This window comes from Polypterus senegalus, chromosome 5, assembly GCF_016835505.1.
Source record: "Polypterus senegalus isolate Bchr_013 chromosome 5, ASM1683550v1, whole genome shotgun sequence".
In the NCBI taxonomy this organism is placed as follows: Eukaryota; Metazoa; Chordata; class Cladistia; order Polypteriformes; family Polypteridae; genus Polypterus; species Polypterus senegalus.
The window spans coordinates 211,550-238,721 of NC_053158.1; the positions used below are offsets into that span (position 1 = coordinate 211,550).

General features: G+C 51.7%; 1 protein-coding gene across 3 annotated transcripts in view; it reads right to left on the reverse strand.

The window, feature by feature from the left end:
- Positions 1-21,911, reverse strand: part of nebl (nebulette) — a 65,679-nt gene extending 43,768 nt beyond the window's left edge. Inside the window, exons 1-2 of one of the 3 annotated variants that reach the window (XM_039754238.1) lie at positions 21,626-21,911; positions 21,002-21,096 (exon numbers count right to left, since the gene is read on the reverse strand). In XM_039754238.1, the coding sequence (XP_039610172.1) occupies positions 21,002-21,096; positions 21,626-21,694 (164 nt within the window). In that variant the 5' untranslated portion in view covers positions 21,695-21,911. Of the gene's footprint in view, positions 1-21,001; positions 21,097-21,297; positions 21,318-21,625 lie in introns of those variants that run through there. The other 2 variants (XM_039754235.1, XM_039754237.1) reach the window with 2 other exon arrangements.
- Between the last annotated feature and the right edge of the window lie 5,261 nt (positions 21,912-27,172).

A 27,172-nucleotide genomic window follows, 5' to 3' on the forward strand; every position in this document is an offset into this window, starting at 1 on the left:
ACCCCTCAAATGCAGTCAGTGGGCTCTGGAGGTATCAGGTGGGGCAGCTCTATCTGCCCATGTAGGTCTGCAGTGCCCTGAAGGTTCATTAGCATCGCCCATATATAGCTGTTTCCAGGTGGCAAGTGGGCACAGTAGCCTATGCACTTTTACAAGTTAGGATTTATGGGCAGACACACGCGGGCACCAGGTGGTATACATCACATTTTTTGTTTTTTGCTGTGCACACATTACGCTAAAATCCACGCAAAGTGGACCCTAAAACTGCCCACAATACTCCAGGGGGGCTCTCGCTCCAGTCTGGGCAGGACGTCCCTCAGTTTCTATTTAACGTTTTTTTATTTGACTTTTTTGTTGCTCCCGCACATCGCCAACATGACACTTCGATGCACATTTGGACCGTCGCGATGTCATCATTATTCTTATTGAACATTTCGATGACACTTTGACCACACCTGAGATACACTGTGACATTTCTTTTGTTTTTTTCCAGGTGGGGTGCAGACAAGTGAAGTGACCTGCTCAGGGTCACAATGTGGTGTCAGGAGTGGGATTTGAACCCACAGCCTTAAGCACTGTGCCACACTCCCGGGTGTGAGAGGAAAAGTTTGGGCCGTGCGGAGAAAACTGGAAAGAAGAGGCAAATTGCAAAGCTTGTGCCACTACAGTGCCCTGAATGCCAACATACAAAAAGAGAAAAGCGAACCCGCGCCTCACACGGGCACAGTCACTAAGCCCTTCAGCACGGTGAGACAGTGAGGGGCGCTATATACCAATACACTGAGTGTAAACGTCTCGTTCTGCCCTCTGGCGCGGCTTACGTGGGCACGAGGAGAATTCTCCAGACACGTGCGAGCCGAGTCGGTGCCGCCGGCGGAAGGGGAGTGGCGGCCTCATTGTGTCCCCGCGCGCTCACCCGTCACATCACACAAAGCCCTGAACCCAAATGAGCGGTTACTAAACTGAGCGCCCCCGGGGGTCTATTCACTTGGAGACAATGGCCTTCTGGGCGGGATCTGCAGAGTCGGCGTCAAGGTTCAAGGCCGCTTCAAGGCCGGTTTATACCTGACGTCAGATTCGGAGACAGTAGGAACCCAAACCCCCGCCCAGCTCCCCAAGCATCCCCACTAAACGACCTGCGCACGGAATTTTTGTGACTTGGCGGCGGAGCGAATGAGACCCCACGTAACCTAAACGGTGGATTTCAAGAAGCTGGGGTCCCGAATGGCGAACAAAGGGTGCAGCGGGTCATTAAAGCACAAAAGGCACACGCAAGAATATCTGAAGTGCCATCTGCTCGTCACACAGGACAACGAGTTTGGACACCTCAGCTTCTTCTTTTCTTTACAAGCGCAACTCCTCTACAATCAGCAGAGTCTCCCCTCCTCAGCCTTGGCATTGTTATGTATGCGACACTGACCAAAAACTGTCACCTATACTGACAAGGAATATCAAAAACTGTCACCTATACTGACAAGGAATATCAACGCACTCATCGAAAGGACCGCAACAGGTACGCAAGCGTTTTGGCCGCCTTGGGTTACACACACGCCGTCAAGTCCTCGGGGCTCCTCTGCGGCAACTGCTGGAGGGCAAAAGCGCTTAAGGCGAGTTCTGAAAGGCGCTATAAGGACCACAGGCGAGTGACGAGTTGTTCCAGCGCAGCTGACTCGCCATTTACTGGGGGTGCGCGCCAACTCCACGAACGGCTCGACTTAAAACTGCGTGTGGGCGCGCGCGCGCGCAGCTCTGCAGGGTATGCGCGCGTGTGTGCGCGCGTCTGTGTTTAGCTTCATCTGTCAGCGCGTTCACGTGCCAATCAAGCCAACGAAGGAGAAAATGAACACGAAGGCAAGTGGCGGCCCGCATGGATCTGCGACACTCATCCTCTGTCGCCTTCTGTCAACACTCGATGACTTTCTGCACACCGCCACCTTTCCTCGAATTAAACTGAGAAAGGCGCTTTGGGGCAAACTCGCTATAAAGTAATCCGTTACATTTCTTTTACAGGGGCACTTCTTTTTACCGTAACCCAATCTTCTCCAGCCCACCTGAAAAGAAAGAGCCGAGGGCGGCAGTTTCGCTTGTAAGGTGGGAGGAGCCCTGGACAGGGCGGCAGTCTAACACAGGAGCACCCGGAGATAACGTCATTAACATTCAGAAAATGAGGGACAGCAGCGAGATGACGACAATCAGGTCCTCATACACGACACCCTCTGCGCTCCACTGAGCCATTTGGGTCTTGCAGCTGAAGAGACCTCCATTATGACAACCAGAGAAACGTCACCTGCGTACTTACGGGATGAACTGAACTTTTAATCCAACAGGGGGCGCTGTACGCTCTCAGCCGTGGGATTTATAAATGTGGCCTCTTTAATGTGGACTTATCAATTATAATATATAGTGCCTTTCATCTATCTATCTATCATATAGTGCCTTTCATATCTATCTATCTATCTATCTATTATATAGTGCCTTTCATCTATCTATCTATCTATCTCTCCAACCCGCTATATCCTAACTACAGAGCCAATCCCAGCCAACACAGGGCACAAGGCAGGAAACAAACCCCGGGCAGGGCGCCAGGCCACCGCAGGGCACACACACACACACCAAGTCACTATCTGCTTCTTTCACTCAGTTTTTATTTTATATAGCGCCTTGCCCAGGCGGTACTTCCAAGTCGTAATTTGTCTCTTTGCGTGTTTCCCGCTTGTTATCTTCACACTTAGATTTATCCGAGTGTGTGTATGTCCTCCCCGGGCACACTTGCCAGTAATTACTGCTACAGCGGTAACAGAACCCCTGCAGTGCCAGCTGGGACTGAATGTCCTCACCAATCAACGGAGTGAAAATGAAGCAGTGAACAGCAGCGCCCCCTAGAGACGGGGTACCCTTAAACGGCACTTCCTCGCTGCTTTGGGGCGAGTGGCCAGTTCCATGCCGATTATCCCCTCCAACTCCAAAGCCGCCGTTTCTTCTGCGCTGCCCACCATTCCTGAGTTCTCCACTGCCCAGTCCGCAGAGATGGAAGTGGCTGAAGGACCCTGAAGATGCAGTGGGTTAAATCTAGGACTCCGCTCGTCTGTGCCACCTGGCCACGTGCCAAGCGCCAGCAGATGTCACTTGTGCTTTCCTGGACTCTTTCTCTCTCATCCCCTTTGTTCAACAGGCATGACTCCCCCCCGACCCCGAGGAGTAGTCTGCCCACCCAATAAAGAATTATTAAAAATGAAGTTTGACCCTACTTTGTCATTTAGCTGCCCTCGCTGTATACCCAGTTGGCGGCCACAGGACGATATCCTAGTGCCAGTAGCGCCACTGACCTGTCCGCGTCTGCTCCCGCGTGCCCCTCGTTTTCCAGTCTCAACCCTCCTCTTGCCCTTTTCTCAAGCTCCTTGTGACAGGGGGCTCTGTGAGGGGCGCTATATAACAATGACAGATTGGTTTCTCGCCAGGACCCTGTCTCTCTGTTTGCAACAAACCAAAGCGGAAGAGGACACCTGAGCTCAATGGGCTGGAAGACGCCCTCCTGCACATCCTTATATAGCGCCTTTCTTTATAAGCCAAAGCTGAATTACAAGAAGAAACTCAAATCGCCATTGCATTTTATAGGATAAGAGAATAAAACGAATACTAGCAGTCGACTGACGGTGTGGGTGACTGCAGTCACTGGCACCTCCATCTGTGTGCCCACGGACCCCCACACTGCCCATGACATGTGGGGTTTAACACACTTGTGATCTGAACGGCAGTGATAGAGAATCAGGAGAAGATGCATCCTGTCAGTCTTAAGGACTGGCATGGCATGGAGAAATACAAGCAAGGCTGGCTGACTGGCGCAGCGGGCACTGGTCTGCCAGCAAGGCATGAGAAAAATCCAAAGGTTCACCTAGCAGAGCAGAGGAGTCGCTGCTTGACATGGCATTCCAACTCGTCATCATCTGCGTGTCGTGTTGTGCCTTAGCTCTCTACTGATCTCTGCTATATAGCGCCTTTCACATCTATTGTCTTACATTGACTCTTCATCTCTAAGTGGCACGTTTCTGTTTTATATTCACGTCTGTCTATGATACGACACCTTTTATGTTATATAGCGCCTTTCATCGCTGCCAACAGTAGAAGTAAGACAGACGTCGGTGCCAAGAGAATCTCAAGCATTTGGGGGCACCAGTCAGTTTCATTGTTATTGAGTAGCTGGTGCCACGTGTGCCCTCTGCGTGCCACTCTGTGTGTGATTTGCCCAGTTCCACCTCGAACATCTTGCTGGCCGGTGGGAGGGTTCAGGAAGTGGAGCCGAAGTCCAAATGAATGAAAGCCTAAAGCTGAGCTGAATGGCCAGGTGGTCTCACTCAATGGCAGGCTGGCCCTTCTCCGCCTGTGGGTGACTTGCCCGCTGGTTTGCATCTCTTCCAGTCCCTGGTAGCTCTTCTTCAATGCCCATCTACGGGGTCTAGACTTGATCCTTTGGTGAGTGGGCATATGGCACTGACCCTTCCAGCATGGAGATTGCACTGTGGGTGATGCCCTCCATGCAGTTTTTCCTTTTATGTGAAATGCAGGGTAATTCTACCCGGGTGCCCACTTGCTGCTGTGTGGGGGACCCTGGTAGATGGAGGCTTTGAAGTTTCCCTTCACACCTGTTGTTCCTTCTCTTTGCTGATGGTGGTGGCAGTGCCACCTTCTTTGACCAGTAGCATTCCCATTGTTGTCTTCCCACACTTGGCATGGCAAAAACTGAAATGAAGTGACAGGCATCTCGTTTATTCTAATATTGTGACAGGTGACAGGGTGGCGGGCCCAAGGGGACCTCACTGACACACCTGGAAGGTTAGGAGTTTGGATTGGAACATCACCATGGCAACAAACTAGTTTTCATTCCACTGCTTGATTCAGTCAAAGCTGCCAAGTGGAAATGGCATATGACTCCCAAATACCCACCCTGTAGGGGGCACCGTCCATTTGCAGGCCAGCTTGGAGTAGCGAGTTCTGAAGAAGCTGGTCCCAGGAATACAAACACAATGTACCCAGGATCAAAGCAATGAAAAGTGCCAACATGGCCCACCATGCCACCCACACAAGCTTTCACCTTAAAGGGCGACTCTCGAGGGAGGTGTTAATAATGTGTGGCAGGCCGATGGCTTTGTGCCCAGTAGGTGTGACGTAGATGCCAGTGTTTCACCGGTGGTCACACTGCTGCAGTCAGTCAATGAGTCTAAAGGTGTGCCAGTTCTAAAGGCGCTATATGGCGTAACAACTGCCAGCTTTTCTTCTGCTCATTTTCCATTTCCACATCGGCTAACTCCACTCGGCCCCATGAGACCCCTTAATCAAAGTGCTGCCCCCATGTGGTTATCTCCTCAATGCTGGGCGTGTTGGCCTTGATCTTCATCAGATGGCATCAGCAAATGGGCTGCCAAGTCACCACACACTGAAAAAGCGGCTGACTGCCTCCCCCCTCTAACAAATGGCTGTCCTTGTAAACTGCTTGTTGTGAAAGGCGCTATATAACACAGGCCTGACTGACGGGTCCTTTAGGGCCTCCTTACAGGGCATGGGAGCCACCTGCCCCTCGGGACTGCACCAGAGATGGGCGCTATATCATTTTGTGCCTTTTGGTTCCAACAGGGCAGGATTTTGATGGCAGTAAAGCAGAGTGGCATGGCTGGCACAGGATGTGCCAGCGGGAAGCCTGAGACAATGGGGAGTCTCTCGGAAGCACAGGAGCTGCTGCCATCCTGCTGCTTCCTCTGATGTAGTCGTTAGTGCCAGCCCCAGGGGTGGCAAGCAGGAAATTCAGCACTGCCAAGCGTGCGAGCAGCCAGGGGGCACAAGTCAGGAGTCGACAAACAGAAACGTGGAGGAGCAGCACAAGAGCCTGGTAGTGCTGTGAACAGAGCGCCCCCTACTGGACTATGTAATGCCACGGGGCAGTGCGGTGAGCTGGACCTCTTCACAGGGCAGGGCACCAATTAAAAAGAATGGTGGTACAGTGCAGCCACACAGTGTGTCCCAGGTGTGAAAGGCGCTATATCATCTTGGGCAGCTCTCACCATGCACTTGACTCCATTTTTATTTGTGCTTATGACAAACTCTGCCCCAAATTGCATCGTCCCACCCCACTCACTTGCTCCACCCTTTACTCATGAGGGTTGGGCACCTCGACTGGCACTGCTGCCTACAACAGTCAGTGGGCATGTGATGCCTTTGGCTGACCAAATGTCCTCACCAGTGCCCATCGCCTTGCCCCAGTAACCCTGTATGCCAGGTGCTCATCCAGCGACTCAAACTTTATTTTATATAGCGCCTTTTACCACACGTCACAACAGAAGTTCATGAGGGCCCCCACCATGGCGTGAATGAATGAATGGGACAATGGAGGGGTCTTCACTTCCTCCACCTTCAGGGCCACCAGACCACCACAATAATGACCAAGGCTTACTGCCACCGACACACTGATTCTCCATGGTGTGGTGTCCCCTGGTGGTGGCCAGACATCATTCAGGTGACTGTAGAGGAGCTCCAAGCCTGACCCCTTTGTCACGTGGCCTTGCAATCTTTCACTATTGTGACTTTGTCAGAGTGGCACAGAAGGTTGCTTTTTCTGCAACTGCATGTGGGCACGGCTTCAAATCCCAGCCTAGTCAGGTAGATTAACCTCCTGGTGGCTATTCTGTCCTGCCATCTCACAAAGACAAACAGGTTAGGCTAACCAGAGCACCTCCACCTTGAGTGCCACCTGGTATGGAGCCACATGAGACTTTGGTACCGCAGCAAATAAACGAAGACTGGCATGGCATGAAGAAAGGAAAGCATCAAAGATAATGTCACCCTCTGTGATGGCTGAGCCCTGGTCACTGTGCCAGCCCTTTACTATTATTACCATGGCATCGACACCATCAGGGGTCTCATACCCCATTCTGTGTTTAAGGAATGACTAGTGCCCCCAGTGGTCCCTAAAGGCATGGCTGCAGAGATGTCCCACTCTGAATCTGCAGCTGCTACTTCCTTCATTTCAATTCCGAATCGATGACCTGTCCCTGTGGCTGGCACCATGTAAGGCACTATATAAGGACATATGTGGTAATGCTGGCACCATGTAAGGCACTATATACAGATATATGTGGTGATGGCTGGCACTGTGTAAGGCACTATACACAGACACATATGTGCCAATCTGCTCACTCCAGTAAGTCCCGTTTGGCGCCAGCACAGCCCTCTAAAGCCGCGCCACACGTCAGGCAGGAAGGACACGGAGCTCGCGTTTCCAGGCGACTTCCTTCTGCGCGCAGCGTGTGGCTCTGGGCGGCCGGTCGATGGCCTGGCCAGCACAGGATGGGCGTCTCTGACAGAACGAGAACAACAAGTGAGAGGAGAGGGTGACCAGAAGGAGGCCATCGCTGGGCGGCCGGCCCAGGACCCCCGCAGTGTCTCACTTCTCTTTGGCCCCAAACTGCCTTCCACGTTTTTGTTTCGTTCATTGTCCCCCACAGGGCCGTTGTTGTTCTCCTGCCGGATGGCCGTGACAGAAATGGCACAAGAGAGAAGCTGTTTGTGACTCGCCAGGCTGGTTGAGGGCACAGTGCCAAGTTCTCCTCCTGAAAAGCCTCGGTGGCCACAGTGTGACCACCTCGTTCCTGCTGCACTCTCTGTGAGCTCCCCTTGGCAGACTGGCATTGGCTGGACGAGGCCCCCCATATCTCACTGGGGGCTCACCTGACTGGGGACAGGAAATGGATGACTTGGGTTCATCTGATTTTTCATTCATGAATACCTGGTGACAGTCACAGGCCACCTGATCACTGACCAGTGTACGTCGGTCACTTTGGGCTCCTGTGGTGTGTCACACAGAGTCATTGGGTGGGTCATCTCCTGAGCCACTAGAGGGCCACATCACCTACTCCGTCACCCATGTGTGACAACTGTGACAGTGAGTGGCTTGTCTGTAAAGTCTCATGGTGGCCTGACTACTCAGATTCACTTAAGAAGTCCTTAAGACCCACAATTCAGACTTTATAGCGCCTTGCCCATTAAGCCATCGACGCAGGGACCTAAGCTGGCCACATGGTGCTCAGTCAGCGGTTTGATTGGTCACCCTGACATTGTGAAAGGCGCTATATAAACCTACAGACTGCCAGAGGTAATCAATGAAGGGAGGGTTACGTCCGATGAGCCCTGCTGCCCATTTCAGTGCCACAGTGTGTGTGTGTGTGTGAGGGACCTGCAGGACAAAGCAGCTTCCACTCCAAACACCGAAGCCCCTCATCGCGCCCCACCACATTAAGGTCTGTTGTTCCCAAGCTCATCGAGATGCGTGGCAGCGGCGCCATTCACTGCAGGATAGGTATCACGCTGGCATCGAGCACAAAGAGCCAATTCACAACTCTGCCAGCATCACTCTGAGGCCTTTGTCAGCGGACAAACAGAAGACCAGGAAATGGCACAGAAACAGATGGGCATCTCATGAAAGCACCTGACACAAACTGTGGGGCACCTTGTGTGGGCACCAAAAGCGTAGGAAGGCCAGGGTGACACAAGGTGGGTGGCACACCTCTCGGTGTCAAGAGGCATGGTGGTCTGCTCCCACCGCTGGCTTCCTCAGTCCCCTCAACTCTCTCCATGAAAGGCGCTATATAAGCTCACAGCCGACTTTGGCTCATTACTTTAGAGAAGCTGAGTGAGGATCTCCAAAGAAGAGCCCCCTAAGGATTTGAGTGAGTGCAGGGCTAAGGGACAGTGTGCAGCATGAAAGGCGCTATATAAAATCAGATGGTCCTAAAGTCCAGAGCCCACCAGTGACCCCCGAGTCGATCACATCACCTGACCGGGTTCAGACAACCTAAAGACATCAAAAGCAAACCAAACACAGGAGGAAAGGCGCTATATAACCTTTCGAGTTCAATCCCAGTCCACTGATTCCTTTTGTGAAGCTTTGCCCACCTGGGCACCAGTTGTTGAACCAAGCGTGCTGTACACATGTGTGACCAGGGGTGGGTGCAGAATGAGGGGACCGCGTAGCAAATCACACCCATCAATCCCAGGTTTCAGTCCAACGTCCCAGCAAAGTGACACCAGCGGACCCCCAGGAGGCTCACAGGGCTGGCAGCAGAGAAAACACGGAACTCTTCTGAGTCCCACTAACTGTACCTGCCTGTTGCTGGGCATCGCCCTGACGATATGCAAATGATGGATTTGCATACAAGCTTTGTATACAACTGTAACAGCTGGTGCTGGCACCATCTGCGTCATTGTGAGCCCTCAGTCTGTAGGTGGCTCATCTGGGTGCCCATCAGAGCCTCCATGCGGGTTGGCACTGGCTGGTAGACTTTTAGCAATGTGGGTTGTTTACTTGCACACACCGTCCACTAGGGGCACAAATCTCAGAGCAGCGTTTGGAGGCGGGCAGGACAGGTTGGCACCCTGTTGACTCAGTGGGCACTGCCAGCCTGTTCACATTGGTCCAATCAAATCACACACTCACACCTCAGAAAGCAGTGGTCCAATCAACTTGATTGGCACTGTGCCACTCGATATAGTGCCTTTCATTTGCACTTTAATCACTAAACAAGAACACAGGGGGCATCAACAGAAGGTAATAACAGGGGGGCATAAAGACAAAGGAGACCACCCTGCCCGTGAAAATTAAGTGACTGCATGCCAGACCTGTGAGGACTCCGTGCCATACATGGATGAACACGGGTTCAAATGCAGGGCCAGAGGAATGGACACCCTCTAGAGGACGGCACAAGGTGACACGTCAAGTGAGAAGGGACAAGGTGACATGTCAGGGGAGGGCAGAAGACACCTCCACCCTCAGCCTGTCCCCCGCGGGTTGCGCACTCGAATGCTGGGAGCCCCCCAAAGGATCGGCGCGCCCCCACAGGCGCCACAAAGGCGACCCTCCGCCCCAGGGCCGTTTCAAAATAGCCGCCCGACCAGACAAAGCGCCTTTTGTGATGACGGCGGGCACGCCAGCTACCGCAGAAGCCGCCCAGGAAAATGCCAGGTTGTGAGGGGTAATTAGATGGCAGGCAGCCGGCATTTAACTTACTTGGCGTGGCTGAGCTGCGAGGAACGAGGCGCTATATAAAGCAAAGGGTGGGCTTCGGTGGTCAGCCGAAACCACAGGCTGAAGCGGCGGGTGGGCAGTCAGGGGCGTCGGGAAAGTCACTCGAGGTGGACTGCGGGGCGCGCGTGCTCCTGACGGCCATTTGTTTGCATTAATGTTTCCCTCTCTGGCCAAAGAGACCGTGTGAAAGTGCCAGGCTGCCAGCTTCAAAGCGTGTCACTCGGGTCAGGAGCTAATCATTAAACGGGGACGGGGGGCTCAGGGAGAGGGAGGCCAAGCAGTGCGGAACTCTGAAAGACCCCAGGCGCGGCGCTCGGGCGTCCTTGGCACAAATGAAGGCGCGTCCACGTTCGCCGGTGAGCAGGGGCACCTCGAAGACCCGCCGGATTAACGCCGCCTGAAGCCACCTGCTTTTTGTCGCCCATTAACCCCAGACCCTCCACGACCCCCGCAAACCCCGAGGTTTCTTTTACTAGGCAGGAGGCGATGTTCTTAACTGGCACATGTCGCGTATTTCTATACAGACACTCAGTGAACGAGAGGCACAAAGAAAAACGTTTAAAATATCAAACAAAAAAAAGATTCGTCTTTAAAACAACAAAACGCAAAGCAAACATCAAACACAACTGAAATTGAAATGTTGAACTTGAAACGCGTCCCGCTCGCTTTTGTGTCTACGTTTGTTTCAAAGTCCGACCCGCCAGCGAAGAGCCGTCGAGCCGAATCAGGGTCTCTTAGGGGCGTCAGCTGTGATGGACACCTCAGCAGGGTCCACGAATGAAGAAAATCCTACAGAATGGCATCGTGGAGTAAGCGCGGCACGCATGCGCAGCCAACTGTCATACGCAGCACGTGCATAAGAATACAATAAGAAATAAAAGAAGAATGGAAGTACTAACCGTGAAACGGGGAGACAAAGACATGGCGAGGACCAAAGGAACACCACTGCACACGGAGAGCTCAAAGGCACCGCTCGAGGCCGACAAGCGTCTCTCACGTGGGCCTCCGTTAAGACTGCCGTTACAAGCCATGCCCTGCCGTTCACCGCCATTAACGACTCGGCGACTCCACTCGTCACATGCGTTCCCGCCGCGCTAAAAGTTCTCCAGCGCTAGAAACGCTGACCTCGCGCATCCATTGGATAACAACCGTGCGCAATTTGCATAAATTAGCCAGGAAGACTCATGGGTAAATGAAAAAGATAATTATTACACGTCGACTTTATTGAATTTGGGATGATGTGATGCCAGTCTGTTTAATGCAAGGACCCAAATGTAATTTATAAAGTTAAACTGACGCTGCTGCAAAGTTCAAAATGTATATAAAAATGTATTGTTATGTTTGAAAAACGGTGTTATGTGTTTCTCTTTCACAATGCATTCGAATCATTTTACAAAATGTGAAACACAAAAGCATTTCTTCCGACTGCCCCCTCACATGCGGAACCCTCTGAGACGCCAAGGCGGCCGTGACGATTTCACTCTCATCACTGGTGCGCCGGGCACCGTGAAATGACCGACCTGCAGACTTCTGAGCTTAAAGAACCTAAAGACGCTCGTCGTGTTTCGAAGGCCGCGCCTCCCTGATGGATTCGACTTTATTAATTTTGTACAATTAAGGTCTTAAGAGCGCCATTGGCACGGCTGTGAACTGCGCATGCGTGGGATGCTTTGTGGCGCGCTGCCATCAAAATACTAACATCTATCTATCTATCTATCTATCTATTATATAGCGCCTTTCATATCTATCTATCTATCTATCTATCTATCTATCTATCTATCTATCTATCTATCATATAGTGCCTTTCAATCTATCTATCTATCTATCTATTTATCTATCTATTATATAGCGCCTTTCATATCTATCTATCTATCTATCTATCTTGCCTTTCATATCTATCTATCTATCTATCTATTATATATAAGCGTGCTGTACACATGTGTGACCAGGGGTGGGTGCAGAATGAGGGGACCGCGTAGCAAATCACACCCATCAATCCCAGGTTTCAGTCCAACGTCCCAGCAAAGTGACACCAGCGGACCCCCAGGAGGCTCACAGGGCTGGCAGCAGAGAAAACACGGAACTCTTCTGAGTCCCACTAACTGTACCTGCCTGTTGCTGGGCATCGCCCTGACGATATGCAAATGATGGATTTGCATACAAGCTTTGTATACAACTGTAACAGCTGGTGCTGGCACCATCTGCGTCATTGTGAGCCCTCAGTCTGTAGGTGGCTCATCTGGGTGCCCATCAGAGCCTCCATGCGGGTTGGCACTGGCTGGTAGACTTTTAGCAATGTGGGTTGTTTACTTGCACACACCGTCCACTAGGGGCACAAATCTCAGAGCAGCGTTTGGAGGCGGGCAGGACAGGTTGGCACCCTGTTGACTCAGTGGGCACTGCCAGCCTGTTCACATTGGTCCAATCAAATCACACACTCACACCTCAGAAAGCAGTGGTCCAATCAACTTGATTGGCACTGTGCCACTCGATATAGTGCCTTTCATTTGCACTTTAATCACTAAACAAGAACACAGGGGGCATCAACAGAAGGTAATAACAGGGGGGCATAAAGACAAAGGAGACCACCCTGCCCGTGAAAATTAAGTGACTGCATGCCAGACCTGTGAGGACTCCGTGCCATACATGGACGAACACGGGTTCAAATGCAGGGCCAGAGGAATGGACACCCTCTAGAGGATGGCACAAGGTGACATGTCAAGTGAGAAGGGACAAGGTGACATGTCAGGGGAGGGCAGAAGACACCTCCACCCTCAGCCTGTCCCCCGCGGGTTGCGCACTCGAATGCTGGGAGCCCCCCAAAGGATCGGCGCGCCCCCACAGGCGCCACAAAGGCGACCCTCCGCCCCAGGGCCGTTTCAAAAATAGCCGCCCGGCCAGACAAAGCGCCTTTTGTGATGACGGCGGGCACGCCAGCCTACCGCAGAAGCCGCCCAGGAAAATGCCAGGTTGTGAGGGGTAATTAGATGGCAGGCAGCCGGCATTTAACTTACTTGGCGTGGCTGAGCTGCGAGGAACGAGGCGCTATATAAAGCAAAGGGTGGGCTTCGGTGGTCAGCCGAACCCACAGGCTGAAGCGGCGGGTGGGCAGTCAGGGGCGTCGGGAAAGTCACTCGAGGTGGGCTGCGGGGGCGCGCGTGCTCCTGACGGCCATTTGTTTGCATTAATGTTTCCCTCTCTGGCCAAAGAGACCGTGTGAAAGTGCCAGGCTGCCAGCTTCAAAGCGTGTCACTCGGGTCAGGAGCTAATCATTAAACGGGGACGGGGGGCTCAGGGAGAGGGAGGCCAAGCAGTGCGGAACTCTGAAAGACCCCCAGGCGCGGCGCTCGGACGTCCTTGACACAAATGAAGGCGCGTCCACGTTCGCCGGTGAGCAGGGGCACCTCGAAGACCCGCCGGATTAACGCCGCCTGAAGCCACCTGCTTTTTGTCGCCCATTAACCCCAGACCCTCCACGACCCCCGCAAACCCCGAGGTTTCTTTTACTAGGCGGGAGGCGATGTTCTTAACTGGCACATGTCGCGTATTTCTATACAGACACTCAGTGAACGAGCGGCACAAAGAAAAACGTTTAAAACATCAAACATAAAAAAAAAAAGATTCGTCTTTAAAACAACAAAACGCAAAGCAAACATCAAACACAACTGAAATTGAAATGTTGAACTTGAAACGCGTCCCGCTCGCTTTTGTGTCTACGTTTGTTTCAAAGTCCGACCCGCCAGCGAAGAGCCGTCGAGCAGACTCAGGGGTCTCTTAGGGGCGTCAGCTGTGATGGACACCTCAGCAGGGTCCACGAATGAAGAAAATCCTACAGAATGGCATCGTGGAGTAAGCGCGGCACGCATGCGCAGCCAACTGTCATACGCAGCACGTGCATAAGAATACAATAAGAAATAAAAGAAGAATGGAAGTACTAACCGTGAAACGGGGACAAAGACATGGCGAGGACCAAAGGAACACCACTGCACACGGAGAGCTCAAAGGCACCGCTCGAGGCCGACAAGCGTCTCTCACGTGGGCCTCCGTTAAGACTGCCGTTACAAGCCATGCCCTGCCGTTCACCGCCATTAACGTCTCGGCGACTCCACTCGTCACATGCGTTCCCGCCGCGCTAAAAAGTTCTCCAGCGCTAGAAACGCTGACCTCGTGCATCCATTGGATAACAACCGTGCGCAATTTGCATAAATTAGCCAGGAAGACTCATGGGTAAATGAAAAAGATAATTATTACACGTCGACTTTATTGAATTTGGGATGATGTGATGCCAGTCTGTTTAATGCAAGGACCCAAATGTAATTTATAAAGTTAAACTGACGCTGCTGCAAAGTTCAAAATGTATATAAAAATGTATTGTTATGTTTGAAAAACGGTGTTATGTGTTTCTCTTTCACAATGCATTCGAATCATTTTACAAAAATGTGAAACACAAAAGCATTTCTTCCGACTGCCCCCTTCACATGCGGGACCCTCTGAGAGGCCAAGGCGGCCGTGACGATTTCACTCTCATCACTGGTGCGCCGGGCACCGTGAAATGACAGACCTGCAGACTTCTGAGCTTAAAGAACTCGAAGACGCTCGTCGTGTTTCGAAGTCCGCGCCTCCCTGATGGATTCGACTTTATTAATTTTGAACAATTAAGGTCTTAAGAGCGCCACTGGCACGGCTGTGAACTGCGCATGCGTGGGATGCTTTGTGGCGCGCTGCCATCAAAATACTAACATCTATCTATCTATCATATAGTGCCTTTCATCTATCTATCTATCTATCTATCTATCTATCTATCTATCTATCATATAGTGCCTTTCATCTATCTATCTATCTATCTATTATATAGTGCCTTTCATATCTATCTATCTATCTATCTATCTATCTATCTATCTATTATATAGTGCCTTTCTATCCATCTATCTATTTATTTATCTATTATATAGCGCCTTTCATGTATCTATCTATCTATCTATTATATATAGTGCCTAGTGCCTTTCTATCTATCTATCTATCTATATTATATAGCGCCTTTCACATCTATCTATCTAGTTATTTATCTATTATATAGCGCCTTTCATATCTATCTATCTATCTATAATATAGTGCCTTTCATATCTATCTATCTAGTTATTTATCTATTATATAGTGCCTTTCATATCTATCTATCTATCTATCTATCTATCTATCTATCTATCTATCTATCTATCTATCTATCTATCTATCTATCTATCTATCTATTATATAGTGCCTTTCATATCTATCTACGTAGAATGTAAATGACTAAGCCACTGTGTGTGTGTGTTTGTGTGACTCTTGAGGTCCACGCCTGACTTTTTTGTTTTGTTATTTTTGCATATATGAAAATAAAATCTGCAGAATGCACAGAAACTACCTGAATGTTGAGAATCCCCCCTAAAGCCCCTCTACAAACCACGAAAGCTGGCAGCGCTCAAATCCAGTATGGAGTCGATTGACTTGACTGTCGAGTTTCAAGGCCGAAGTGAACTCACAAAGTGGCGACGGTCAAGTGAACAACACAATCAATCAGACACACATCCTGGACCCCCATGACCGGAGACACCACAAGATTTGCCGCTTGTCCCCATGGTGATGCACCTCAGCCATCCCATAAAAAACAGAGTAATGAGCTTTAGTCCAACTTGACCTTGGGGTTTGGGTTGGGGGGGGCAGCCACAGTCACTAAATTATCACCAGGGCTCTTTATGGACCCCCGTGTGACATGTCTCTGCCCTGCCCCTGTTTGCCCTTACCTCTGTGTGGTGGGCTCTCTTTAGTTTTTATCGTGCCATTTACAAAGTAGGCCATTACAGCCAAGGTAGAAGGCAGCACACATCACAGTGCCCGGCTTACAGCGGGCATCACAGGACAGAGAGGTTAGGGGACAGCAGAAAGGGTCCATTCTTGGCACTGTTGCTGCTACCCCCAAGTTAAGCATGTTCACCTCTGAATCCGCAGGTTTGTCTCGTTGTTTACAGAACTTGGACTTTTTATTCCCAAAGAAGGCCTAATTCTGGAGACCCACCAGTGCCCCATGCCATTTGTACCAATCTGTACCCCCCTCTTCTCCTGCACCCACCCACACACACACACTCTGGGAGTGAATGTCTGCCACTGCCATATCACTTAGCATGTGTGCCCACTCCCTCTCCCTGCCCGCTGCTGCCCCTGCCATCGGAGTGAAGAAGGAAACTGCAAACACAAGTTCATCAAAGACTGAGTCAATGCTTTCTACAGCAACCTCCAACACACAAGCTCCATCAGTAGGCACCACAAGAGGGCACAGAAACCCAACCGTATTGACCATCCAAACCACGGGCAGCAGACGATGCCAGGCGGTCAGGGCCTCACGTCCAGAATGTGAGCAAAATTAAACAGCTTGGGACCCTCGGGACTCCTCACTCGCGCCCACTGCCACACAACCGAGCCGACTTTCAGCTTCTCATCAATCTCCACATCTGGGGGGCACAACAAGGACCCTTTGGTCTGAGGGCGGCTCGTGACCCTCCATATTTAGGTGAACCGCAGAACACGAAGAGGAGGAAGCAAAGCATAAAAATAGAAAGCCGAATGCCAAGGGGCGGAGTGCAGCAGCAGTGGAGACAAGAAATGGCCGACTGTGCCAAGTGTCACTCAGCCCGGCCATTAGCCCTTTGTTACCAACAGCAGACCAGGCAGACGGTGGAGGGCATTGAGTGCCCATCATATTGTGACCGTAGCACAGCCTGGGCAATCACGGCACGGCCACAGGGGGGGCGCCAGAGAGTGGAGGGAGCTCTGAGCGTCAAACCACAGTGAGACCCCCTTGAGATGCTCTGCTGGTGCCCACAGCTGCTCTCCCCCCTTTATCTAAACGCCAGTTTGCTCAGCAGAGCACCTGGCAGTGGTGCACCCTGGTAATGGTGACTTACTGTGACCGATGTGTCCCTCAGTTACTCCACCCCTGGGAGCTCATTGGTGTCCTGGAGACGATACATGGGTGACGTGAATATGAAGCCAAAGGCCACACCCGACGCAGGGATGATCCTCAGCCACCGAGGGGATAACTCCGCCCCGTTTGTCACGTCATCGGTGTGACAAGTGCCACCACATGGTGGCGTCGTAAACATAATGTTAATAAGAATTAGCAAAGAAGACAAACAAACAAAACAAGGATAACAGAATGACAAACAAACGTTAAAGAGCCAATAGAATCCGTGAACAAATGACGACATCGCCAGAAAATAACATTCGGCTGCTAACGATTGGCTGTGGATGCTCAGCACCCGTCTCATGACTGAAGCCCTCCAAGCTGAGCCCCTCGTGAAGCCTCAGCTTCTCCCTCGACAGCTCAGATCCTGCCGACTACGCCATCTTCCTCTGTCCGCAGCCTCGGTGTGGCCGGACTCTGCGTGGCAGTCGCACTCGATGCTGAACTCCACGTGGCTGCCGTTCTTCTCCTACATTTCTGAGTTATATTGTTGCTCGCTTTTATTTATTTCTATTGTTGTCAGGTGTCATGTTGGTTACCATCATGTGATCAAACCCAGCTGATCTTAATGTGCCTATCAAAGATGGCGCCGTTTGTGTTCAATCTTTGGATCAAACGACCACAAACAATGGAACTCGAGTTGAGGTGCTCTGTGGTGCTATCTTCCTCTTCCTCTTCCTGCTCCTCCTCCTGCTGTTGTTGTAAAGCAGAAGCCGATTCTCCGCATGTGTCTTCCTGTGCAGTAATGTTGATCTCCTTTACATGACGTGTCACCATTTTGAATTTCTATTCCTGGTCATGGGCTTACACGTCTTCATCTTCATCGTTAATTCTGGAATTGTTTAGGAAACGAGAGGAGCGCCGAGGGAGCGGAGAGGCAGAGGCCTCAGTCAGGAATACCAGAAGATCAGGAAGGTCGAAAGCCCAACTAGAACTCCACGCTGACAACGGCGCCACACACCGCACATTTGATTTGGCTTTTAATCCCAAATCGCCATCGCCATCTGAAACACAGCAGCGTGACGACGCCACACGCCAGTGACACAGGAGACAGCTGTTCACGCCACAATGCACAAAGAGAATACAAACATCAAGGGTCGTGGACGCCTTTGGGGCTTCACCTGAAACTCAAGCTGCAAGCCGATGGCCTCCCCAGACAGACAGACAGATGCCAGGGTATGAGTGGCACATGTCACACCCACATCACTTCAGAACAGTAGAAGACCATTCAGCCCGCCAGGGTCTCGGTCATCACCAGCACACTCGACGTATTCTTATATAGCGCCCTGCCCAGCAGGCACAATTTGGGAGGCCCAGAAAGCACCAATAGAGTGGCATCATACGCAGTGCCTGTCTGCACCTGGCGATGAATTCGTCTGAGTGCCACCTCTCAGCGCCTGTCATCGATTAATGATACGTGAAGACGGCATCTCGACCAACAGCAGCAGGGTGGCCTGGTGGCAGATGAAGCGGACTGCGGGACTGAACTGTGCCCACGGCGCCTGCTCGACAGGCTTATTACGCCATGCCACTTAGCACCAATCAGTGCCAAGCAGACGGTGTGAATCACACCTCCATCTTGTCAATGCGCTGCACTGACGGCCACGACAGGAATATCGGCCCCCTGGGGAGAGCCCATCCATCGCTGACAGCCACAGGCTCCTCTGATGAGAAGAGAAAGAAGAAAACAGGCATGGGGTGCCCAGGAGGGCAGCGGGCACCACATTACTAAAACTGGGGTGCCAGTTGAAAAGCCATGATGGAGTGGGATTGGCATGAGTTACTGGCCAAATGTAAAGCAATGTCCAAACTGCTTGTGATAAATTAATACACGAGGGCATCAAGGGGCACCAAATTCAACTTGATGGGTACAGGAGATGACCCGCAGGCCAGCATGCTAATATGTCCCTCAGAATAGCCATCTTCAATCATTCTGGGGACTGCTGGCTGTGTATGCATTTAGGATTCACAGGTATGGATGGCACTGGGCAGGTGGGGGGGGGCACTTTGGCAGGGTGGCATTGACACAGTCAGGCCCAGCCAAAATGAATTCTTAACAACAAACTTATTTGAATAAACTGAACTGTGCCAGTTCTTATAAACAACATGGCACTGCAATTTTGGGTGGCAAATTTGTACCAGGCCAAATGTTTCTGCCCAGTTTGCCAGAACGTACGTAAAGTTGCCCTCGCAGTTTCTGGGTTGCTTTTTCCTTTTATGGACGGTTGTAGTGAACAGAAATGAAGGAATGTCATGGAGTTGGACAAAGATGGCATTAGCTTCAAGGTCTGTGCCCGCTGATTCTGAATGACTTGTGGATCGCTACCCTTCAGAGATGGTGGTGCCCATCTGTATGAGTTAAGAAGCGATTTAAGGTGGGACGGATTTACGAGTTTTTTCGTAGGCTCTGGTAATTCTAGTGTTAAAGCCGATGTGTGGACATCAAACACGGGTCACCAAATCATAGGCAGAAGGTTCTCCCACCAAATGGACAGCCATTGTGACTGAGGGGTAACAAGGAGCCCCTCCCACTAAGTCACTGTCACTTAAAATATGCGAGTGGCAGCACAGGCTCCTCCCCTTCCTATCCCTCTCACTCAATCGCCCTCATTAAGAATATTCAAAGTGCAACTAAGGCTCCTCCCCTTCCCCGCCCCTATCTCTTCTTTATTTACAATATTCAAATTGCAGCTGAGGCTCCACCCCTCCTTTCTCCTCTCTCTCTTTCACTCTGTCCCTTTGCTTCTTCTCCCTTCCGTATCTCTCCATCTCCTACTCTTTGTTCTAATTGTCCGTCCCGCTGGCCTTCTCCTGTTGTTGACCTCAGTCTCACTCTGTGCCCGGTGTCACGTGGTCACAACATTCCAAAGCTGCAAGTCCCCGTAGGAGAGCAGACCTCCTCCAAGTCTGAGTCAGTGGTCCTCCAGGCCTAATGAGCTCATGAGCTCAACATGTTTGACCACTAGAGGTCCTCTTATGCCACAAGAACAAAAGAAATTGGACAAAAGAGAGCAGACCATTCAGTCCATCAGGCTCGTTTGTTTAGCTAATAGCTAAGCTGTCCCCTGCCATCACCGGTCACTAAAGACTTACCCCGTATTGTCCAGGGGTCCACTCTCCCCCCACTCATCAGGTTTCAAAGGTCTGAATGGCCAGTGGACTCCTTCATCCTAAACGAGTCCAAAATTCCTTTCGTGTTTTTAGGCCACCCAAGTAGCTCAGGGTCCCTGCACTTGCAGTCAGAACAAACTGCGTTATATAGCGCCTTTCTGTAGATGAAAATATTCAAAAGTGTCCGGGAAGTAACAGTCACATTAACAGCGGCTATCAGGGTGACAAAAGCAGACGGTAGTGAGGAACTGGCTGGTGTAGCTTCATATAGCGCCTTTTATAGTGACACCAACTTTTATCTCAGGATTATTAGAACGTGAGAAGTCACTGACTCTGGGGACAATGATGGGTGTGAAAATGACATGTAGTGCCATGACGGTGCCATACCTGGCCAGGCCATCACTGGTCGGTCTGCTCACAACGAAGTCGCACTCGAGCGTCAGGGCAGGGCCGCGTCAGGCCACCCGCCACGTCATTCACGCAAGTTCGACAGCTGTGAAGCGGCACTGACACGCGACACGAAAGTCACTTGAGCGCGTTGCTTTGCGTGACTCCGACACCTGACCCGCACAGTCAAACAGCGCGACGGCAGCCACCTGCGCCGCCACTCCGCGTGTGTATGTCAGGTGTATTATAATGAGGCACAAGGCGCTATAAACTGAGAGACTGCGAGTACAGTTAACCCTTTGTGGCCGTGGCTCACGTTTATTCAGGCGGAAGGGAGTTCGTGGAATTCGCTGCCACAGCAGGGACAGCGCTTTGCATAGCACGGTGACATTTGCATGCCAGGTATGGGAGTGCCAGGGACGGGCGGCGCTACTCACGCATTACAGTAGGGCTTCTTGTCGTAGCCTTTGTAGTTGTTCATGTTGAGCGTCATTTTGCAGACCTCGCAGTGGAAACATCCCTTGTGCCAGTACTGTTAAAGAAAATAAAACAGAAAGACCAAGTTAGACCGCCGTCCCAGAGACCCCGCACTCCTCTCATGCACTTTCTCTTGCTGGACCCCCTCGCCTCCCACCCTCCTCAACCCGATCGGGCAGCACGCTCGGTGCCATCAATAATGCATCTTTTCATTACATAAGCCGGCATTGACATCTCCAGCAGCCCCGCGACTCACCGGAGGACTGCGGACGTTTCGGCGCCGGCTGAGCTTTCACGGCCACGGCCCGTTTGACGTCCTCCGGCGTAGCCGAGTACGCACTGCGTCACGGTGTCCACCTTACGGACTAATACCGAGCGCGAGAAGGGGGCGTGTGGTCCTGGGCACTCCGGACTAAAGGGGGGGATCAGGTCCACCACGACCAGGTCCACCTCCACCTCTCAGTGCTGCGCCCGTGTCAGGTGGCGAGCTGCGAGCGACCCCAGGTGATGTCGCTGTCGTGGCTGCAGGCTTTGCCCACCTGCCCAATCCCCCCCAAGAGGAGGCCACCAAAGTCCCAATTTACCTTGTCCAGGCAGTTCACTTTCTCAGTCGGGTACACGATCTTCCCACAGCGCGCGCACTGAGGATTCATTTTGCTTCCCGTCTTTCTCGATTTCTTTCGTCGTCTTCGTGCGTCGGGTCGGAGGAGCGGACGCGGTTCGGCTCCGCGCTTCCCTTCCGATACTTTGCTCCCCAGTCAGTCGCGGGTCTCTACGAGTCGCAGCACAGCAGCACAGCAGAGCAGCAGAGCAACGCGAGGGACTGAAGTGCCGCAGCGGCCGCTCTCTCTGACTGCGCGGCGCGTTCCTGCCTGACTAAGCTCTGCGGCGGGCGCGAGCGAGGCGCGCGGCCGCTCATAGCCCTGCCCCCGAGTCGAACAGCGTCGGGCGCGCGCGCTCCAGCCGTCATTCAACTTGACGCACTCGCTCTGCGCGGAGTCGCGGAACGGCTGGCACAGTCTGGGCACGAGGTGCACGAATAAGCATGCGCGTCCAGAATGTCCCCTTCTCGGACCTCGTCCTGGCCTCGAAATAGAAAGAAGTCCGTGGTGGACAGGACAGCGTCTCGTGTCGTCGCGATTTACAGGAGCGGTCAGCAGGTCAGCTTTAAGTGCCGCACCGTGGAGGTCAAGCAGGAGGGACTCGGGAAACGCCTCACTTGTAGGCCCTCCGTGTCCAACTGCTTCACCTTTAGCTTCTGGACACTCGTACTGATTGGTGAGTTGGACTGACCACTCCCCCCAAGAGTGATGTACCCACCCAGGTCAGTGCCTGGCACCAGAGCCAAGCGGGCATCCCCACTACATATCTAAAGCACATCTTGACCTGGACAGACTGTTTCTGTTGTCCCTTAGCATCACTGTGCGAGACCCTCATTTTGGACCCCTGATGCCCTTCATTCAGTCACTTACCAGGTGATGGGGTGGCAGGCTGACCAGTACAACGTCTGCACCTTTGACCTTGCTTAACTGGGCATGCTCGTTCATCTCACTGGTGAAGAAGACCCGCGATAATTGAATGTCTCCACTAGGGGGTGCTGCATTGGCCCTTTTCACTCTTCCTGGAGCGGACCACCCTGACCTCAGATATGGTGATGTCACTTCTCACCCTGACCTCATCTCGACCACCCTTGGACCCAAAAAGACAGTTGAGATGAGCGCTCAGGTCTACAAGTTGGACCGGAACTTCATCTGCTTCTTGATGTCCTGCCCTCGGAAATCAAGACAATGAAACACAGAGAGCAGCTGATGCCAAGTATGCCAGCACATCTCTCATGGCCCATGGCTTCTGAATTCTTCCTGTTATAGTGCCACGCAGGTGACACCACAGGTCATCAGCCCTCTTGAGAGCCACTGGGCACGTGTAACCACATTTAGAGCTCGTCTCTTATTGTCACTTCCAGTGGCTTTGACCCACCTTGCCAAATGATGCCAGGATAGAAATGACATCCACAGAAGGTGAGCCTTGTTACAGTTCACGTGGGACAAATAAAGCACTGGCTACCCATGATATAGTGCCTTTCATACACATGTATCCATATACAGTATTTATCTATTATATAGCGCCTTTCTCATCTATAACACTGATCACGGGGTCACTAAGCAGCGGCCTGTGGTCTGTGGATTGGCACCTGAAAGGGACAATTTCATTGGACGTTTGACCTGAGCCAATGAGGGCTACATAAATCTGTTATATAGCGCCTTTCACGTCTATCAGGCTCACTTGTCCACTACTATCGTCTTGTTAAGAATGTCCCTCCTCTCCTCCACCTCGGGGTCCTCCTGGCCTTCAGCATCAGTGTTGCCCACCACCATCACCCAAACACAACCCAGCTGTGTGGGCCCCGTGTAGCTGCTGGACGGTCACTCAGGGTGACATGTTGAGTGTGACCCTCCACTTTGGGTCACTTCAACTGGCCGCAGCACTTCTGTGTGTGTCATTTTGGGCTCTTGTCATATTCCAATGTGGCTTTGTATTTGTAGGTGAGACTGTGGTGCAGGGCGCTATATAAGAGTTCCATTAACGAGTTTCCATTTGTGTCACCATGAAGTAAGGGACACCTCAGGCCTCTGAGTGACTGTGGGTCAGCATAGCTCCGCTACAGACAGGTGACACAAATTGTCCTTGGTGGCCCTGTGATTCTATATAGCGCCTTTCCTTAGTGACCCTCCACCTTAAAGTGCTTGAGGGTCGGAATATCAAAGCTTCTGTGTGAGACAACAGGCCAGCAAAGTGACTCACTTTGAGGGGGACACCGCAGTAGGGTGACACATCTGTTATGTTAAAAGCTGAGCGGTGACCTCAGGGACAACCTGCCTTCCTTCATCATCATCATCATCATCATCATTAAGCCACCTTCTTCCAGCCGAGGGTCACAAAGACTGAAGTCACTGAAGGAGGAAAGGAGGAAGGAACCAATCCTGGATGGGATGCCAGCCCATCACTGGCACCACTCATGCCAATCCACAGTCTTCAGTTTGAACATCCAGTGCCACAGTGACACACGGACAGAGTCAGGACCATGACATGGGATCTGTGAGGCCACCATGCCACCTACTGTGCCACCGTATAGACCACAAGCACAAACCAAAGCAGATGACTTGTCACGAGTTGTCAGACGGACCACTCAAGGATCTTCTCGTTGTACCTCAGACGTCCATCTTGACCCCATCGTTCTTTCTGTGTTTCTGCTGCTCTCCGTTCTGCACTCGTGGTCAGATGATGAAGGCTGCTGTCCTCTCCACTGCTGGCCACGGGTTCACGATGAGGTCTTGAGCCCATAACTCCCACTTGGCTTTGTCACTGTTGCTGTCTGTCCCAGTACTCACACTCATCTGTGGGGTCAGCTGGGCATGGCAGCATGACTGGCATCAAGAGTGTGATTGTCTGTTAAGGCCTACAGAGAACACAGGAGAAAGTTCTAGAAGACTCCAGAAAATGTCCCCACCGATGACCCCCAATACAAGACGGAAGAGACCATCAGACACGGGCCACCTCGGAGTCACAAACTCCACCACTTCAGCTCTGCGGCTTGAAGATCTTCAACGAGGTGGACATCCATCTGTCTTTGACGCTCAGCCTCTCTCTGATGTTAGGTGGTCTTCTGTCAAAGGCGCCATATAAAATAACAATTTGTCGATTCAGGGATTGAACTTGGAAGACAAGGGGGCTCACTCCTCAGCTACTTATACGATGGCATCAATCCGTCCTTCCAGGGTGGGTCATGGAGCCAATCCTGGCAGCACTGGGTGCAAAAGGCAATTCCAAGGGAAAGTTTATAGCGCCTTTATTATCTTTGGTCAATTCACTAATGACTTCAGGAAGAGAAAGAAGAAATCCGACTTTAATGGGCATAAATGCAAATCCTCCACCTCCGAGGTCAGGAACGTGAACCACTCCAGCCTTTGGCACCCGTGCTCAGGCCACTTTCACTGTTGTCCATCAGTCCATCCATTTACTGACCATCTCAGCAGGAGCCGACAGGACTGACTCCTCCACGTTGTGCCAGTTTAAAGTCATCAGAGGACCTGAGGCACATGGAAGGAAAATGGAGAACCTGGAGAATCAACCCCACTGAGTAAGGGCTTGAACCGGGGACCTCAGGAACAACTTGCCATCCATCATCATCATCATCATCAAGCCCACTTCTTCCATCTGAGGGTCACAAAGAAGTCCTTAAGAGGTCCTTATGGCTGCTCTGCTGCACCAGTCTTTAAAAAAAACACACAAAAAATATGGCAAACAGGTGCCCCCTGGTGGTCCGACACAAAATCCTCAATAAAGCCAAAGCTGTCTGTGAATTGAAGGCCACTAAATAAGACAAGTCAGCTGCCTCTTTGGCTTCATCCTCTAGAGGGCGCTTTACATCAGTCTGGCACTACAAGTCATTCACCGCCACCCACGGGTTAAGCAAATCGAAAGTCACTCATCCATTTGCTCGTTGTTTGTACCTGCTGGTCCCAATGAGGTTGGCGGGCTCAGCGTTCATCGTGGCAAAATCTGGGCAAGTCTTGTAGTGTACCCTAACCCTAAGTAAAGTTTCTCAAACTGCCCACCCCTTTGGGGGGCTTAGGTGGGGCTAAACCTACCCTGGCAAGCAGACCAGCCAATCACTAGGCCTGCCCACACTCAAACACTCACCTGCGGGGCCAGCTGGGCATGGCAGCATGACTGGCATCGAGTGTGATTGTCTGTTTAGGCCCACAGGGAACACAGGAGAAAGTTCTAGAAGACTCCAAAAAATGTCTGCCATCTTCCCAGCTCCAATGTCAAACAGCCGAGCCCTGCCTACTCTCTGCCTAGGCTACACACACATAGTGAGGGTCCAGGTTTCCCGCACAGAAGGTGGCATCATGCATCACAGGATGTTAAAACGACCAATGAAAGAGGAAGAAAGGGAAGGGGCGGGGTCAGAGGTAGGTGAGATGGCCAAACCCTAAACATCCTAACAGCTGACCGTGACTTCAATCTATGAACTGCAGCTCTCTGTGATGCTCTGGTGGTCCATCCAGGTGTTGCTCCTGCCTTGCGCCCTCTGCTGGCTGGGATGGCTCCAGAATCCTGTGACCCTACTCAGGATAAGGTGGGCTTGGCAGATGGACGGATGGATGCTGTTGTTGGTGGTTCATGTTAAATAATGAGATAACTGGACAAGTAAACATAAATGAACTGGCAGGAGTTGACCAGATGCAGCACACATCAGAACAAGAAAAAGAAGAAAAACCTGAAGGACGTCACCGTATTTACGTGCCAGGGACCTGCATCAGGTGACAGCAGCCCAATACAGGGAGGTCCCTGAAGAAAACCTGAGGTGACACTACAGTGACCTAAAGCTTACAGCCAATGACAATGCTGGAGTGGCGTCTGGACAAGTCTGAGTGTCCTTAAGTGGGCAGCCAGAGCCCCAACTGAAAGCCCGTGTGTGTCTGGGGGTCCTGAAGATGGCAGTTCACAGACGCTTCACTGCCAATCTAACGGGGTCTGGGAATGCAGGAATGCAAAGCTTGTAGAGACCTCCACAAGAACACTCACAGTGCCGAGTGAAGGCTCTGAGTACGCCAATGAAGGAGACCCTTCAGGTTTAAGATCAGGTGTAGCAGGTAGATTACTCCCGCCATTGCTGACCCTCTGGCTTGTAAATATGGTCAGAGGTGAGCCCACCTAGCATGCAGAGACTGGCACTGTGGCTACATGGAGTCCTGTGGGTGGGTGTGTGCCATGCCATTGTCACTGGTGTCCCCTCACTCTTCACAGCTCATTTGTACTGATGGTGCCTACTGCGCCTCTTGTAACTGGTGTCATTAAATTAGTGTCCTGCCCTTGGCTTGTCACCCCCAGTGGTCCTCGTCCTGACAGACCTTAGGAGGGTGACCAGCAGATACAGCAGCCCAGAGAAGATCTTCAAGCTGGCATCCAATGGGCACTCAGCTCCACAGCCAGCGGCTTTTTGCCCATCACAGCCTGGCATTATGTGGGTCACCTGACTTCCATTCACGTTCACCGTCCCTGCTGTCAAATCCACTGGCGTTGAGTCGACGTGAATTCAATATCAGTAACCAGCAGGAGACCCG